Below are 15748 nucleotides of genomic sequence, written 5' to 3'. Positions count from 1 at the left end.
CGCGATTGACCCCATTCATAATTTCTCCATGCAATTTCGCACTCACTGTACATTCTCTAGTATATGACTATATGAGTAACTTTGAGTTTTGGTCACAGAGGAATAAGGGAAAAGTTGTAACTCAAACATCAGTAAATACAAGTTATTTGTAGTGACATCTAGCGTCATCCACGCGTCAACTTGCGTAAATTGTCAGTACCTACTGCTACTTGTCAATAGATGTCGCGACGAACAGAAAGTCTAATGCTCAACAATTTTTAGCTAACTTTACAATAGTATTAATCAGTACTCTGTTTTCAATAGGCTATTTGCCTCCTAGTCAAATCAGCTTTTTAAGAACTGTCAAAACGTTTTGAACGACTTGCTAATATGGAATTTATATGAAATCGAATTGAGTGACGTCACGGTCAACTCAGTTACTTAATATATTTGTACCTGACTTATTAAATAGAAATTGGATTTAAAAATAACTTCTGTTCATGTTTTTCTCATAATTATCGGATGCTTAGTTCATACTTGGTATAAAATATTTTATTTTAACTACAGTCAAGTCCCCTATTCCTTCTGCTTGTAATATAAGTTGTAAACTGTTTTAATATTACATTTTTGGCAGACACAACACAGTTGACACCTAGTGTGGAGTAGTGGTACTGATAATTTACGCTATTTGACGCGTGATTGACGTTAGATGTCACTGCAATAGGCTTGTGTCGTTCACGAACCTTGAACTGTTAGGAATAAAATCCCATCAATGACCGAAATGAACTGAATCTTTCCGTGCTCTGAGAATCGGTCTTTGCTCATTTAGTTCAGTATAGGATCGGCGAGCGCAAGCGGTTTGGATCGAGAACGAGTGTGTGACTGTGCCGACCGAGAGCGAGAGCTACTTAGCAGAGCAACAAAAAAAGTCAAGTTTTCATATTGAACTTCGGTTACTTACAACCTTTCGGCCCGAAATGTTACTATCTGGGGACTATTCGTATCATTTTGACACTATTCGGTCCCATTCATTCTGATCTTTCCGACCGCAGTGGTCGCTAGTCTGGCTGAACTAAATGAACAAAAGACCTAAAAGAGCGAACTAGTTCGTGGGAGCGATTGAACGAGATCGGAGCGCTCCGATCAACGAACGAAACGGCACAAGCCTACACTGCAAATAACTCGCATTTAGGAGTTACAACTTTTCCCTTCCTTATTCCTCTATGGTAACTTGGTTTTGGTAACCATATTTAAAGTCTCTTATATACCCTAAAGAAGTAACTAATATCTCCTTCAACCTGTCTTTCCTCCGGGATTTCTTCCTCATTAACAAGGTGGAATTGCTGCTTATCAATGTTAGGGAAGAAAGTGTCGCAGTCAAAGGATTTCTGAATCTCTGTCAGGTAGATCTTGCCGCAATTTGGGTGCTCCATGGCTGCCTGAAAAATAAGTAAATGGGTGAATCAACTTTTCTTTGCCAGCAAAATTACGCATACTTCGACTACATGTGGTCAGAAAATTTAATTTGTATTTAGTGTAATTAGTTTATACTTATTATATTAAAAACAGATATACAAGCTATGCAATACATCATGTTTTATAGGATTTGCTATTTTATTACTTTATTTCGAGCAGTGACCCAGTGGACATAGCTGTCTCTCACTTTTGTATGAAAAAAGTGTCTCTTCCACTGGGTCACATATAGATTTAATTGTAATTTTTTTTTTTAATTATTCCCTTAATGTATATAAAAATAAGGATCTTTATTCACGATGGCCAGGTTAAAACTCACAAAAGTAGAGCTAATAATAAGTATGGGCAATTCTTGCAAAAAGCAAGAAAAAGTTGATTCACCCAAACATACTTTAATGCACAATAAAAGGAAACTAATTTAAATACGTTATTGGTATTCACTGCCTGCACTTTTCTTTTCACAGGCAACTATATATAATACCATAGATTAAATATAAGAATATCATACCATCCCATACATTAAAATGCGACCGCCTAAGAACGCGCATACACTACACCACACATAGATGGCATCACAAAAAAAAATGTCCTTAACCCAGCAAAAGGGAGTGTACAAGTTCCAAGGAGGGTTTGGGTTTCCGACGACTCAAAGGGCAATAGACGGAACAAATTAGTTCCGTAGGTCCTTCCATCACCAGCACACCGCACCCTCATTGAGCTCTGGCAGCCTAACTCACCGGCAGGAACACAACACTATGAGTAAGAAATATTAAGAAATATGTGCAAATGGCTTACTAATACTACTACTTCAGTTGTTACTTAATGTCTTACGTAATTATTGTTTAGATAAATAATTTAATAACTGATAAAACTAGAGTCACAGGTTACATGTATGTAATTTAGATTGTCGCTAACCAAGGCGATTTACTAGGCTTGTAGGACACGTACTAATAGGACAAAAGCTTATTGGAATTAGGCTTTCGCTTCTCTCCTAAAAATTAATCTATTTCCAGTTTACGAATTCTGTTTGGTAAAGGCCTGAGGTTCAATGGGGATCGACGCTGTGGCGGTGGAGACGGACGTGGGGGAGGCACACTAGCAACACTTGTCTCATTGGCTTCCGCCCTTGTTACTTCCTCGTTTTGACCCGGTTGTGCGTTTTCCTCGCCCACTTCCGTCTGCTGGCTAGAGCGCGCGACTCCGTCCTCATTCCCTGACGACCGCTCTCTAGTCTCGCTGAGTTCCTCAGGGCAGGGTACAGTCGATAACCTAGATCTGCGTCTGATCTGATCAATATGTCTAAGAATAGGTTTACCGCTACCGCTATCCAAGGTGTATCTCCGTGAACCTTCGGCACCCAGCACCGTACCTTTAACCCACTTATCATTATTGGTGTAATCGCGAGCCCAGACCTCATCACCCGGCCGGAAATGACGTTGCGTACCACCTGCATGTTCGACCTGTCGCTGCTGAACCGACCTGACTCGCTCTTCTAGCGCCCCCTCGCTGCGGAGCAAGTCCAAACGCGAACGTAACGACCGCCGCTGCAAAAGCATCGCCGGACTCTCTCCCGTAGTACTATGCATGCTATTTCTGTACGCCATGAGATATGTCTGCAGTGCCGCGTCGATATCGATATGTTCTCTAATAGCTTTGCTAATCGCGCGCTTACATAATTTCACTGCATTCTCCGCGGCCCCATTAGACGCCGGATGATACGTTGGCGAAAAAGACTGTTTTATCCCATTCGTGTCAAGAAAGTGTTTAAATTCATTACTGGTGAACGGCGGACCCTGGTCTGATACTAATTGTCTTGGCAACCCAAAACGCGCGAAAGTTGCTCTTAGTTCTTTAATTACTGCTCCTGCGTTCGTCCTAAGCATTTCAAATATTTCCAGCCACTTTGAAGTCGAATCTATTAGTACTAAAAACGTTTTACCCTTAAAAGGGCCCAGAAAATCTACGTGTAGTCTACTCCACACGTGGGTCGAGTACGGCCAAGGACTCGGAGGCGAGTGCGCCGGTGCAGGCGCCTCCGCGGCGCACGTCTCACATTGCCTACACTGCGCCTCCACATCGGCGTCAATATTGGGCCACCAAACGTAACTACGAGCTAAGGCCTTAGTCTTGACTATGCCCATATGACTAACGTGCAGCTGCTTAAGAACTGTTTCCCTCAAAATTGTTGGCACCACAACCCGGTAACCCCACATTAAACAACCTCGGTCTACATACATCTCGTGCCGCCTTAATAAGAAAGGTTTTATCTCCTCGTCTTGACACGATGTCGGCCAGCCCGACTGCACATACGATAACACCCTACTTAATGTTAAGTCTCGTGACGTGGCCGTTTTAACTTGTTCGTTAGTAACAGGCAAAAAATCTTCGACAAAATTAAGGTAAGTCACATCCTGTTTTTGTTTCTGGTCTTGGACCCCCTGTGGAAGCCTAGACAACGCATCCGCACAATTTTTATTCGATGGTACATATTCAATTTCATAGTTGTATCCTGACAGTAAAATAGCCCAGCGTTGTAAACGGGACGCCGCCATCACCGGAATGCCTACTTTATCGCCAAAAATATACGTGAGTGGCTTGTGATCTGTCCTCAATATAAATTTACGACCGTACAAATACTGATGAAATTTGCGAATACCGTACACTAAGGCTAGCGCTTCCCTATCAATCTGTGCGTATCCCCGCTCGGCTGGGGTGAGCGTCCGCGATGCGTAAGCGATCGGCCGTTCGCCCTCCGGTGTGAGGTGCGATATCACGCAACCTATCCCCACCCCTGACGCGTCTGAAGTGAGAACCAATGGCAGGGAACCCGAATAGTGTACCAAAACTTCACTCGAAGTTAGTACTTGTTTGACCTTGATAAACGCTTCTTCACAACTCGCGCTCCAAACAAATTTAGCTCCAGCCTTTAACAAATTATACAATGGTGTAAGTATTGTACTAACGTTTTTTATGAACTTCGCGTAATACATTATCATGCCTATGAACGCCCGAACTTCTGTCACGTTGCTAGGTGCGGGCGTATTTACGATAGCCCTTACCTTATCCGGGCACGTATGGACGCCCTCCTTGCTAATCACATGACCCAAATAATTAATCGACTCCTCAAAGAACGCACACTTATCTTTCCTTACCCGCAACCCGTACGCCTGCAATCGCTCAAATACTTTATATAAGTTGTCTACGTGAGCTTTCGTATTGCTACCAGTAATAATGACATCATCTAAAAATACGCCCACGTGCGGCAGGTCAGAAAATAATTGTTCCAAATGTCTTTGGAATATCCCAGGGCTAGATGATAGGCCGTATACTAAGCGATTATACATAAATAAACCCTTGTGCGTATTTATTACCGTATATTTTTTTGACTCATCCAGCTCAAACTGTGCGTAGGCCTGCGACAGATCAATCTTACTAAACCGTTCTCCCCCGTGCAGGCGTGCCAATAAATCCTCCACCCTAGGTAGCGGGTAACGATCAACCTCCAAAACCCGGTTCAAGGTCAATTTAAAATCAGCGCAGATACGTATGTTACCGTCTTTTTTTACCACCGGCACGATAGGCGTGGCCCAGTCGGAGCGGTCGACGGGGGTGAGCACGCCGTCGCGCACCAGCTGGTCCAGCGCGCGCTCCACTGGCTCGCGCAGCGCGTACGCCAGCGGCCGCGCGCGCAGGAACATGGGCCGGGCATCCGCGCGCAGGTGGATGCTGACCTTGCCACCGTTGAACCGCCCCAGGCCGTCCGCAAACACTTCAGAGAATCTGGAACTGAAAGCGCTATAATTAAAATCATAATCGATGACATTATTCACTTCACTGTACTCTGCCACGGGAATCAAACCCTTAATTATATCTAATTCATATAACCATTGGCGTCCGAGCAATATACTTTTGCCGTTTCGTATAACAAATAAATCTAAGTGTTTCTCTACGCCCCTAAAACGCACGAATGGTTTTATTAAACCCACCGGTTGCACCCACTCACCCGTATAATAACGTAGGTATAAGTTACACTTTTCTATCTTTAACTTATTAAAAACTGCCATGTACATTTTCTCACTTATACACGAAACGGCGCTGCCCGTATCGCACTCCATATCACAGTATAATAAAGAGTACTATCGTACAGTATGGCCACTCCCGCTCCCCGCTGAAAGTGCCGCCCACCCCCTCTCGGTTACCTCACAGTTACCGCCTGTCAAAAACGCGAACAGTCAACCTGTCATATTTCACTCATACAAGCATAGTACGCGTTCACCTACACGAGCTTAGACTGTGTGCTAGGAACGCGCCTCTTTCATATATTTGATCGCCAGTGTCCGAGATGTGCTCCATATCTATATCTAAACCTTGCACGTTCACTTTTATAATAATCGGTTTATATGCTAAAGCTGATAACTGATTTAAAGTTGTAATAATTACCTCATCACTATCTTCACTGAACATATTATCGTCCTTCATCACAGTGTTGGCATGCACTTCGTATTGCTCCGCCATATTCGGGCACATACGCTTTAAATGCCCCTGTCTATTGCATACCCGGCACACGTAACGTGCAAATTGGCATCCCGCCTTGTCGTGAGCGCCGCCGCACGCCGCGCACCGCTGGGCGCCGCGCGCCGGAGCCTTGCCCCGGCCGCCGCCGCCGCCGCCGCCGCCGCCAGCGCGGCCGCCCCGGCCCGCGCGAGGCGCCCCGCGGCCCGCGCGCTGTCCCGCCTGGCCTCCCGCCCAGCGCGGGGTCATCGCTTGGCACTCCACGGTGCCCGTTCCACTCGCCGGTCCCGTGCGACCCTCCACGAGAGCCGAGTCTTTTTCCGCCGCCTCCATACTGACCGCCAATTTGTACGCTTTCGCAAAGTCCAACGATTCTTCTGTAAATAACCGCTGGCGTATAGTCTCACTCTGCAGGCCGCAAACCAGCTGATCACGCAAGCTGTCCTCTAGCCAAGTACCGAAGTCACAATCTTTCGACATACGCTTTAACACGGCCACATATTCCGAAATGGACTCGTTCGCACTTTGCTTCCTGTGTCTAAACTTAAAACGCTCAGCTAAGATGCTCGGTTTAGGCTGTAAATGTTTTTCAAGTATCGACGTCACCTGTGCGAACGTTTTGGTTGACGGTTTATCGGGCGTGCACAAATTCACTAAAAGTTCGTAGCACTCAGCCCCCATCACTGTAATTAACGTTGGCACATACAAAGTCGTTTCAATTTCATTTACTAAAAAATATTGTTCTAAGCGGTCTATGTACAGCCTCCAATTATCCGTTCCAATTTTAAATTCCGGTATCTTGCCGACCGCCATTGTTCGCGCCGCCGCCTCACCCATAAAAAAAAAACTTGCGTTATCGCTCTCTCGCGCACAACAAGAAGTTATAATACCTAACACACGTAATGACCGTAGGTTCTAATCGTCTCGTCGCCACTATAAAGTCCAGGATACAGGGAGCTGGAATCTAGGTATTAGACACAAACACGTGATGCGATTCGTATGAGGTTTAATTCGAGACTGAATGGTTATAACTACCCTATCTATACATAAGTAAGTAATATAGGCGTACCCACATACATACATATAAGTTGGTACACATATATCACAGGTTTCAAATCTTAGCGTTGGGCCTCCAGAACGCCGCGTCGCTTTTTAGACACTATTATTATTGTTCTGCATGGGAGCACTCTGTCCAGAGCTCGGCCTAGGGCCTCGCGTACTTGGGAGCCTCTCAGAGACGCTCCGGGCCTTCGGCCCTACGCGGAGCTCAGCCTTCGGCCTTCGCTGGGTTCCAAATCTTAGCGTTGGGCCTCCAGCCCGCCGCGTCGCTTTTTAGACACTATTATTATTGTTCTGCATGGGAGCACTGTCTGTCCGGAGCTCGGCCTGCGGCCTCGCGTGCTTGGGAGCCTCTCAGAGACGCTCCGGGCCTTCGGCCCTACGCGGAGCTCAGCCTTCGGCCTTCGCTGGGTTCCAAATCTTAGCGTTGGGCCTCCAGCCCGCCGCGTCGCTTTTTAGACACTATTATTATTGTTCTGCATGGGAGCAGTCTGTCCGGAGCTCGGACTGGGGCCTCGCGTGCTTGGGAGCCTCTCAGATACGCTCCGGGCCTTCGGCCCTACGGAGCTCGGCCTTCGGCCTCGCTATTTTAGTTACTAACTATGCCCTCCTCAATAGCGGTAGTCCACACAACGTTTCACGTTATCCATCGCGGCTGTGTCCCTGATGCAGCCTACCTTAATTTTATTGTTCTCCTTATTATTATAGTTCTTTTTATTTTCTCTCTTTTTAGGGTTCCGTAGTCAACTAGGAACCCTTATAGTTTCGCCATGTCTGTCTGTCCGTCCGTCCGTCCGCGGATAATCTCAGTAACCGTTAGCACTATAAAGCTGAAATTTGGTACCAATATGTATATCAATCACGCCAACAAAGTGCAAAAATAAAAAATGGAAAAAATGTTTTATTAGGGTACCCCTACATGTAAAGTGGGGGCTGATATTTTTTTTCATTCCAACCCCAACGTGTGATATATTGTTGGATAGGTATTTAAAAATGAATAAGGGTTTACTAAGATCGATTTTTGATAATATTAATATTTTCGGAAATAATCGCTCCTAAAGGAAAAAAAAGTGCGTCCCCCCCCCCTCTAACTTTTGAACCATATGTTTAAAAAATATGAAAAAAATCACAAAAGTAGAACTTTATAAAGACTTTCTAGGAAAATTGTTTTGAACTTGATAGGTTCAGTAGTTTTTGAGAAAAATACGAAAAACTACGGAACCCTACACTGAGCGTGGCCCGACACGCTCTTGGCCGGTTTTTGTTATCTAAGTTTCGTGACGTATTGGTTTTACTGTAATGTCATGTAAACATGTTTTTTCTAATAAATAAATAATAAATAATAATACATATATGCAGCACTAGCACATTATTATGAGATTATTCCACCACGATATAGACTACACATACACATCCTTATTTCTTATGTCATAAAGATGTGTGATCTATGTAGACCTGCTGTTACACACAAATTAAATTTAGATACCTGGTATATGGAAGATCCTCCTATGACCCATGTGCTCTCTATGTCCGGTCGACTGTCTATGTACTTAATGGCTTCATCCAGGCTTGGAACCACTATTACTCCTTCTGGGACCTACAAAAAATATAATAGTACATTACAAATACAAACCGGTTGACGACTGGTCTGGTTCAGTCGGCAGTGGCCCTGCCTGCTAAGCCGCGGTCCCGGGTTCGAATCCCGGTAAGGGCATTTATTTGTGTGATGAGCACAGATATTTGTTCCTGAGTCATGGATGTTTTATTATAAGTATTTGTATATTATGTGTATCGTTGTCTGAGTTCCTGCAACACCAGCCATCTTGGGCTTACCGTGGGGCTCAGTCAATCTGTGTAAGAATGTCTTATAATATTTATTTATTTACTGTACCTTACTCTTCAGACTCTCAACCTGCTGAGTCATGACGATATTCACTCGGTTAGACAACGGCCTATACTTGTCCGGTATACAGTCCCAAGTGATTCGTCCCATGATCACTGCATTCACCCGCTCCGGAGATGAGACTTTAGTCGTCATTGTAGTGAAGTACGCCATTTCTTTCCTGTAATGATAAAATTATTTTTTTACAATTAGCAAGATTCTAATACGTCAAGCGCTGGTAGCCTAGCGGTAAGTACGTGCGCCTTTCGTCTCGCACCAATGAGTTTTTCGGAATTTATGTGCGCATTTGATATTTGCCAGTTGCTTTTCGGTGAAGGAAAACATCATGAGGAAACCGGACTAATTAATAAGGTCTAGTTTACCCTTCGGGTTGGAAGGTCAGATGGCAGACGCTTTCGTAAAAACTAGTGCCTACGCCAAATCTTGGGATTAGTTGTCAAAGCGGACCCCAGGCACAGTGTGGGATCAGACCTCATTTTTGACCATGGTCCATGGGTACATTTGCCCTAAATTTCAAAAAATAATTTCTCGTAAACTAGTCATATTTGACATTCGGTAGTTTTAGTCGTAGCATTGTTTTGGTCTAGGCTACCGGTTTTTACTATAAACAGACCATGGTCAAAAATGAGGTCTGATCCCACACTGTGCCAGGCTCCCATGAGCCGTGGCAAATGCCGGGATAACGCAAGGAGGATGATGGTAGCAAGATTCTAATACGAAATGAAAGTCCCACTTTTCTAAATATTCGGAAATAGAAGCTTTCATAATTTAAAAAGCAGAAGGTGGGTGGGTCAATCGTAAAAAATAACCATGATTTTCAAAGTTTTACTTACTTTAACCTCCAAGGTAGGGTTCCGTTGGCTCCAATACCCATGTTTTCACACGCCGCAGCAATCAGATTAAGCTTTACTTTAGACATTATTGATAAAATATTCAAAGACAAACTTTGATCACCAACTTCCACAACTTATTTGGTCGTCTTGGGTTTAATAAGTAGTTATATATTGACTTATTGAATACAGTTAACCGAATTTACTTTAAATACCTGAAGGCATTCGATGTATTTCGTGAAATAATAATTTTATAACTTTAATCGATAAAACGTGCAATATTACCGCCACCCGGCAACTCAAGTTAGCGCTAAAATGTGATATGATAATGACAGTGACATTGACATTTCCGTTAGTGTTGATCTAATAAAAACTATAAATTTCCTCAAAAAATGTTTACTATACTCTGTCAAACAAGTCTGTCAGTAAATAAGAACAAAGAAAACTATATGCATCCTTATCTTTAGGGTACTATAGAAAAGGATACCTAATAGTTTTCTTTGTTCTTATTTACTGACAGACTTGTTTGACAGAGTATAAACTACTTCTAGTTTCTGTTTTTATCCTTAAATATAAACGTTATTACGTATAGGAATTATGTTCGCTGGCTTAGTTGATTTGAACACTTTTGCACAAGTAAAAACGAGCAGTAGTGCATGTAGTTAAATAAAATAAACATTTCTGACTTATAGTAAATTACTTATGTAAAATTACGTATTTGTATTGTTTTGTACATTAAGTATAGCTATTATATAATGTAGCATAGCTAAAATAATAATGTTATTATTATAATGACTAGTGACGCTGACACCAGTTTTATCCAGGTGCCATAATTGTTAGTTAAACTTGAAACTATAGTAATTCTTCTGCACTGGTAACACTTCAAAATAAGTGTCAAATTTGACATTGACATTTATGTCAAAGTGACGTAACTACACGTTCCTATTCACGTAGCTACACAAAGTCCATCAGTTTTATTTTTGTAGTATAATGATTTATAGATCCATCAAATCTTGTCAATAAATAAGGCGGCAAATTTGAAAAATGTATTCGCAAAGATGTGTCGCCCTATAGAAAATTTAACCTTCGTGTTTTCTTGCGAAGTAAATTCTTCGCGCCTACAATTTCTGTGTCTTGCGGTCGGGTCAGAGATGTCAGAGTATTAGCATGTCATTTCCGTTCGAAGAAAAGACGGTTAGTTTGAAATAATTTGGCACGAAACATGCACGAAGGATCAGTCGTTCATACTAAATTTGGGTTAGGTTCACTGACAAATGGGTCTGCCAAAGTATGGCCCGCCACAGACAGTCTTAAAAATTCATTATCTTAGAAAAGATTTGTATGCAAATTGACACTGACAGATCTGTCAGTGTCAGTTTGAAGTGTCAGTTTGCATACAATTTTTTTTAAGATTATGAATTTTTAGACTGTCTGTGGCGGGCCTATACCTCTCTATACCTGCATCTAGTTGGCTAGGTTGGCTATTTTTAGGGGGATCGTTCCAAAACAATAAGTTGCTTAAATAGCATGCGGTTATTTTGATCGGTTTTGCAACGTTCGCTTCTGCTGATTTCCGGAGGGACAGCGAATCAGGGGGCAATCTCCTAAAATAACGGTATGCGAAGTTATTCACAAAGTTTAGCCATGCACTAAACTGGCTAGAAATATTCACGGATCAAGGTTTTGTAAGAAAATGAGCTTAGGCGTTTATACTTCTAGACATACTCATTTTGTCAGTCCGAGAAAAAACGCGCAAAATGTATTTTTAAAGTTTGTAACCTTTCTTGCTGACTAGTAGGTAGGTGTGCCAGAGTATATAAGTCACACAAAACTTAAGTTACGCTACGATCTTATTAATCGACTTTCTGAAAATAATATATTAAATGAGCAGTCAAAATAAAATTCAAATAATGTGTCTGGCTTGTGTCTGGATAAAGCTAGGAACATATATTACGCGGACGTCCGCCGTCGCGCGACCGCGGACGCGGATCTAGACAATGAATATACACTTAACCGTGCAAACGTCTGATCGAAATCTGCCTCGCTGGATGTTTTGGTCATCGAAGCCACGTCCCGAAGACCGTGCACACTGATCGGTCGCGATCGCGCTCGCGCGACCGCGAACGTCCGCGTAATCTATTATATATTCTGTGGTAATAGTACCTATGTTCCTAGCTTAAAACAGACCGATACAAAGTATATGTGAATAGCCCGAAAACTGTCACGCGCGGACATGATGCCTTTTGAATATTCATCCTGTTCGTCGGACAACTTTTTCAGGTCTTTTTTATTCAGTGTGGGTTGCAGAAACTTACTAACCGATATACATGCAGATCCAGAGGCCGGACAATGGCGAATTACCTGTACGTCCCTAATAAGTTGCAGAGCAGAGATAACTAACATCCGTGAGGGCAGCGTCAGCAGCAGAGGCGGCCGAGAAACTGAATAAATAATAAATAAATAAATATTATAGGACACAGATTGACTGAGGCCCACGGTAAGCTCAAGAAGGCTTGTGGTGTGGGTACTCAGACAACGATATATAAAATATATAAATACTTATATACATAGAAAACATCCATGACTCAGGAACAAATATCTGCGCTCATCACACAAATGAATGCCCTTACCGGGATTCGAACCCGGGACCGCGGCGCAGCAGGCAGGGTCACTACCGACTGCGCCAGACCGGTCGTCAAAACACTGAAGGACACTGGTCGTCACTGAAAGTAGGAAAGTAAGGCAGTCTCGGCGCCGAATATATTTTTATCCCATTCGGCGTCGAGACCCTTGGCCAGTGGGACCCTGGCGCTCTAAGTCTCTTCAAGGACCTGTCGAAGAGACTAAGAGACGCCACTTGGAGTCCGAAGAGCTGGCAGCTTCCTCGCTCAGCGTATTAGCTTGACAATCCAGCGAGGAAATGCTGCCAGCGTCTTCGGTATTATGCCACAGGGGCCGTTTTTAGATTTATTTAGTTCAATTTTTATTTTAGGTTTAATTTTAGAATAATTTTAGATTTATTTAGTTTAATTACCTATATAATATTGCCCTCGCACAATCACTTCTCCTTCCCATTTTGGATTACGCTGATGTGGCCTATCTCGATCTCACTGAGGAGCAACTTAGTAAGCTTGAGCGTATCCAAAACGTCTGCATTCGGTTTATATTTGGGTTACGCAAATATGACCATGTATCTCACTTCCGTTTGCAGCTCAAGTGGCTCCCTATCCGTCTTCGCCGTAACTTTCACATTTTGTCTCTTCTTTATTCTATCCTATTTAACCCTGCTACTCCCCGCTATCTTAAAAATCGCTTTAGTTATCTCTGTTCTACTAGGTGCGCCCAGAATTTAATTCTTTCTGTCCCCTCCTCTTTTTCAAAGTTCTATAATCATTCTTTTACTTTTCAAGCTGTGCGACTTTGGAATTCCCTACCTCATGACATAAGACGTGCTCAGTCTCCTAACTCTTTCAAGAGACTACTTAAACTCCATTTTTTTTTATCTCTTCCGTAATATTTTTGTCTGATTACTCCTTCTAAATAACCTGGTACTGTTATATGTGTATTTATTTATATATATTTTATTTAAATATTTATGTATTTAGTTATTTATCTTTATATATGTATGTTTAATGTATGTTAAATTTTTAGTCTATATTGTGCGATAAGTTTACTTCTTCGAATTTGCTGACACCTACTGACATTATGTAAATTTATCAATTTCCGCTACCTTAAGGTTGTCTGGAAGAAATCGCTCTTTAACGATAAGACCGCCTGTTGTTTACCTTTGTTCGTGTTGCTTCCATGTTTTGTATTGTTGTATTTTATCAAGGTGTGCAATAAAGAGTATTGTATTGTAATATTGGAGCCTAGGTTGGCCATACAAATAGACCACCTGGGCCTTTACCACGTGACCCCCCGGCCTGGGCACGAAGATAGATCCGCGCTAGACGGAAGGACCTACGGAACTAATTTGTTCCGTCTATTGTCCTTTGATTCGTCGGAACTTGAACCCTTCTTGGAACTTGTACACTCCTTTTTGCAGTGTAGGTACAAAAGGGAGTGTACAAGTTTCTAATGGGTTGGCAACGCTCATGTGACCTTGAGTTGCAGGCGCCCATAGGTAACGGTGACCGCTTTCCATCAGGCGGACCGTATGCTTGTTTGCCACCGACGTAGTATAAAAAAACCGGCCAAGTGCGAGTCGGGCTCGCGCACAAAGGGTTCCGTAGCAGCAAATATAATAAACCAATAACTTAACCAAAATTACAGTTAAATCAACCTATCTCAAAAACTATAAGAGATACTTTGATCAAACCAAAAATCGTTGAAAGAGTTAATTAGCATGCATCACCTCTATTTTTTTTAGAATTTTATACCCCGTAGTTATAAAAATAGAGGGGGGGGGGACATACTTTTTACGACTTTGAGAGCTGATATCTCAAAAACCGTTCACTTTAAGAAAAATGTTTTTAGAAAACTTTATATCATTTTAAAAGACCTTTCCATTGATACCCCACACGGGTATGTACATCGAAAAAAAAAATTTTCATCCCTCAGTTACATGTATGGGGGCCCCACCCCCAATTCTTTTTACTATTTAGTGTCATAATTTTGTAGCGGTTCATACAACACATATTCCCATCAAATTTCATCACTGTAGTACTTATAGTTTCCGAGTAAATCGGCTGTGACAGACGGACAGACGGACAGACGGACAGACGGACAGACGGACATGACGAAACTATAAGGGTTCCGTTTTTGCCATTTTGGCTACGGAACCCTAAAAAACCTCATCTACCTACTTATACATAGTTAGCTAACGCCGTGTCTTGCGTGGGCGACGGTCGCGCGACCGTCGCCGTCGCGTCTCATCGCATCGTCTACTTCCATATCGATAAGGTTTGACTTCGTATGCGTCGCATCGCCGTCGCGCGACCATCGCGTGACGGTCCCCCACGCAAGCCACGGCGTAAGGCGTATTTAGCGTCGCTAAGCTTCGTGAACACAGTAAGGTAAACTATTTAACCCAGTTACCGTACACTTTAACCACTAAACGTGTTTATCTTTACTGCAGGCGGGTATAAAATCACCTCATTGCATACAATATAACTATGCAATACAAAATTTACAGCACATAGGAATAAGTAAGGGAAGAGTAACTCCATACATCAGTAGATGCGAGTTATTTGTATAGGCATAGTTATCACATTGCCATCTAACGACAATCACGCGTCAATTAGCGTAAATTATCAGTACTGCTACTTGTCAATAGATGTGATGTCGCGACGAACGAAGAGTCTAATGCTCAACAATTTTTAGCTAATATTACAAGAGCAGTTCTCGAAAAGTTTGTACAAAAATTAAGGAAAAAGTTAAATTTGTTTTTATTATTCCTATTTTGTTACCAAGATTTTTTTGATGAATTGAGATTTTAGTAAGTTTTGTTTCGTCATTAAGGTTCTCTAGTATCTATATTTTCTTAATTATAACAATTATCCTGTATATTATTTAAAAATATTTTAAGCGGGTTACTCACGTATTAAGTCGATATAGCGTTCGACATGTTTCGGTCCAATTTCGAGGACCTTTCTCAAGAGTAGCGACCCCGCCTTTACATCTCGAGAGCGCGACGCCGAGCGATGTCGAGTCTCACGGGAGTTTTATAGTTAAAATTATCCTGTACATATCTTACGAAAGTTGACTTATGTTACTAAATGTTGGTAACAAAATAGGCTCAATTAAAATTTGCTGACGTGGCTATGTACAAAGTATTCGGGAACTGCTCACAATAAGTAAATCAGTATTCTGTTTTCAATTCCTTCTGCTTGTAATATAAGTTGAAAACTGATCTAATATTAATTTTTTGGCAGACGAGACACTATTGACACCTAGTATCGAGTAGTGGTACTGATAATTCACGCTATTTGACGCGTGAATGTCGCTAGATGTCGCATAACTATGCCTACACAAATAACTCGCTTGGAGTTAC

At 42.3% G+C, this 15748-nt stretch overlaps 2 protein-coding genes across 2 annotated transcripts; both read right to left on the bottom strand.

Moving 5' to 3' along the window:
* Nucleotides 1-1066: 1066 nt before the first annotated feature.
* On the bottom strand, nucleotides 1067-10052 carry LOC125238870 (dihydrofolate reductase). The gene is made up of 4 exons (XM_048146341.1): nucleotides 9760-10052; nucleotides 8915-9086; nucleotides 8510-8620; nucleotides 1067-1418 (listed from the first exon to the last, which is right to left on the bottom strand). The coding sequence occupies exons 1-4, from the start codon at nucleotides 9843-9845 to the stop codon at nucleotides 1230-1232; spliced, it is 558 nt and encodes a 185-aa protein (XP_048002298.1). The 5' UTR covers nucleotides 9846-10052; the 3' UTR covers nucleotides 1067-1229.
* LOC125238868 (uncharacterized protein K02A2.6-like) lies at nucleotides 2444-6101 on the bottom strand. The gene is made up of 2 exons (XM_048146340.1): nucleotides 5893-6101; nucleotides 2444-5238 (listed from the first exon to the last, which is right to left on the bottom strand). The coding sequence occupies exons 1-2, from the start codon at nucleotides 5895-5897 to the stop codon at nucleotides 2451-2453; spliced, it is 2793 nt and encodes a 930-aa protein (XP_048002297.1). The 5' UTR covers nucleotides 5898-6101; the 3' UTR covers nucleotides 2444-2450.
* Nucleotides 10053-15748: the final 5696 nt, after the last annotated feature.

The sequence above is a fragment of the Leguminivora glycinivorella genome, chromosome 24 (genome assembly GCF_023078275.1).
Source record: "Leguminivora glycinivorella isolate SPB_JAAS2020 chromosome 24, LegGlyc_1.1, whole genome shotgun sequence".
In the NCBI taxonomy this organism is placed as follows: domain Eukaryota; kingdom Metazoa; phylum Arthropoda; class Insecta; order Lepidoptera; family Tortricidae; genus Leguminivora; species Leguminivora glycinivorella.
This window is presented reverse-complemented; position numbering and strand designations above follow the sequence as displayed.

Coding starts and splice junctions, on each gene's coding strand:
- LOC125238870 (XM_048146341.1), bottom strand. CDS start 9,845: ATGTCTAAAGTAAAGCTTAATCTGATTGCTGCGGCGTGTGAAAACATG. Junction 9,087..9,759: donor ACCCTACCTTGGAGGTTAAA/GTAAGTAAAACT, acceptor TTATCATTACAG/GAAAGAAATGGCGTACTTCA. Junction 1,419..8,509: donor GAGGATCTTCCATATACCAG/GTATCTAAATTT, acceptor CTTATTTTTCAG/GCAGCCATGGAGCACCCAAA.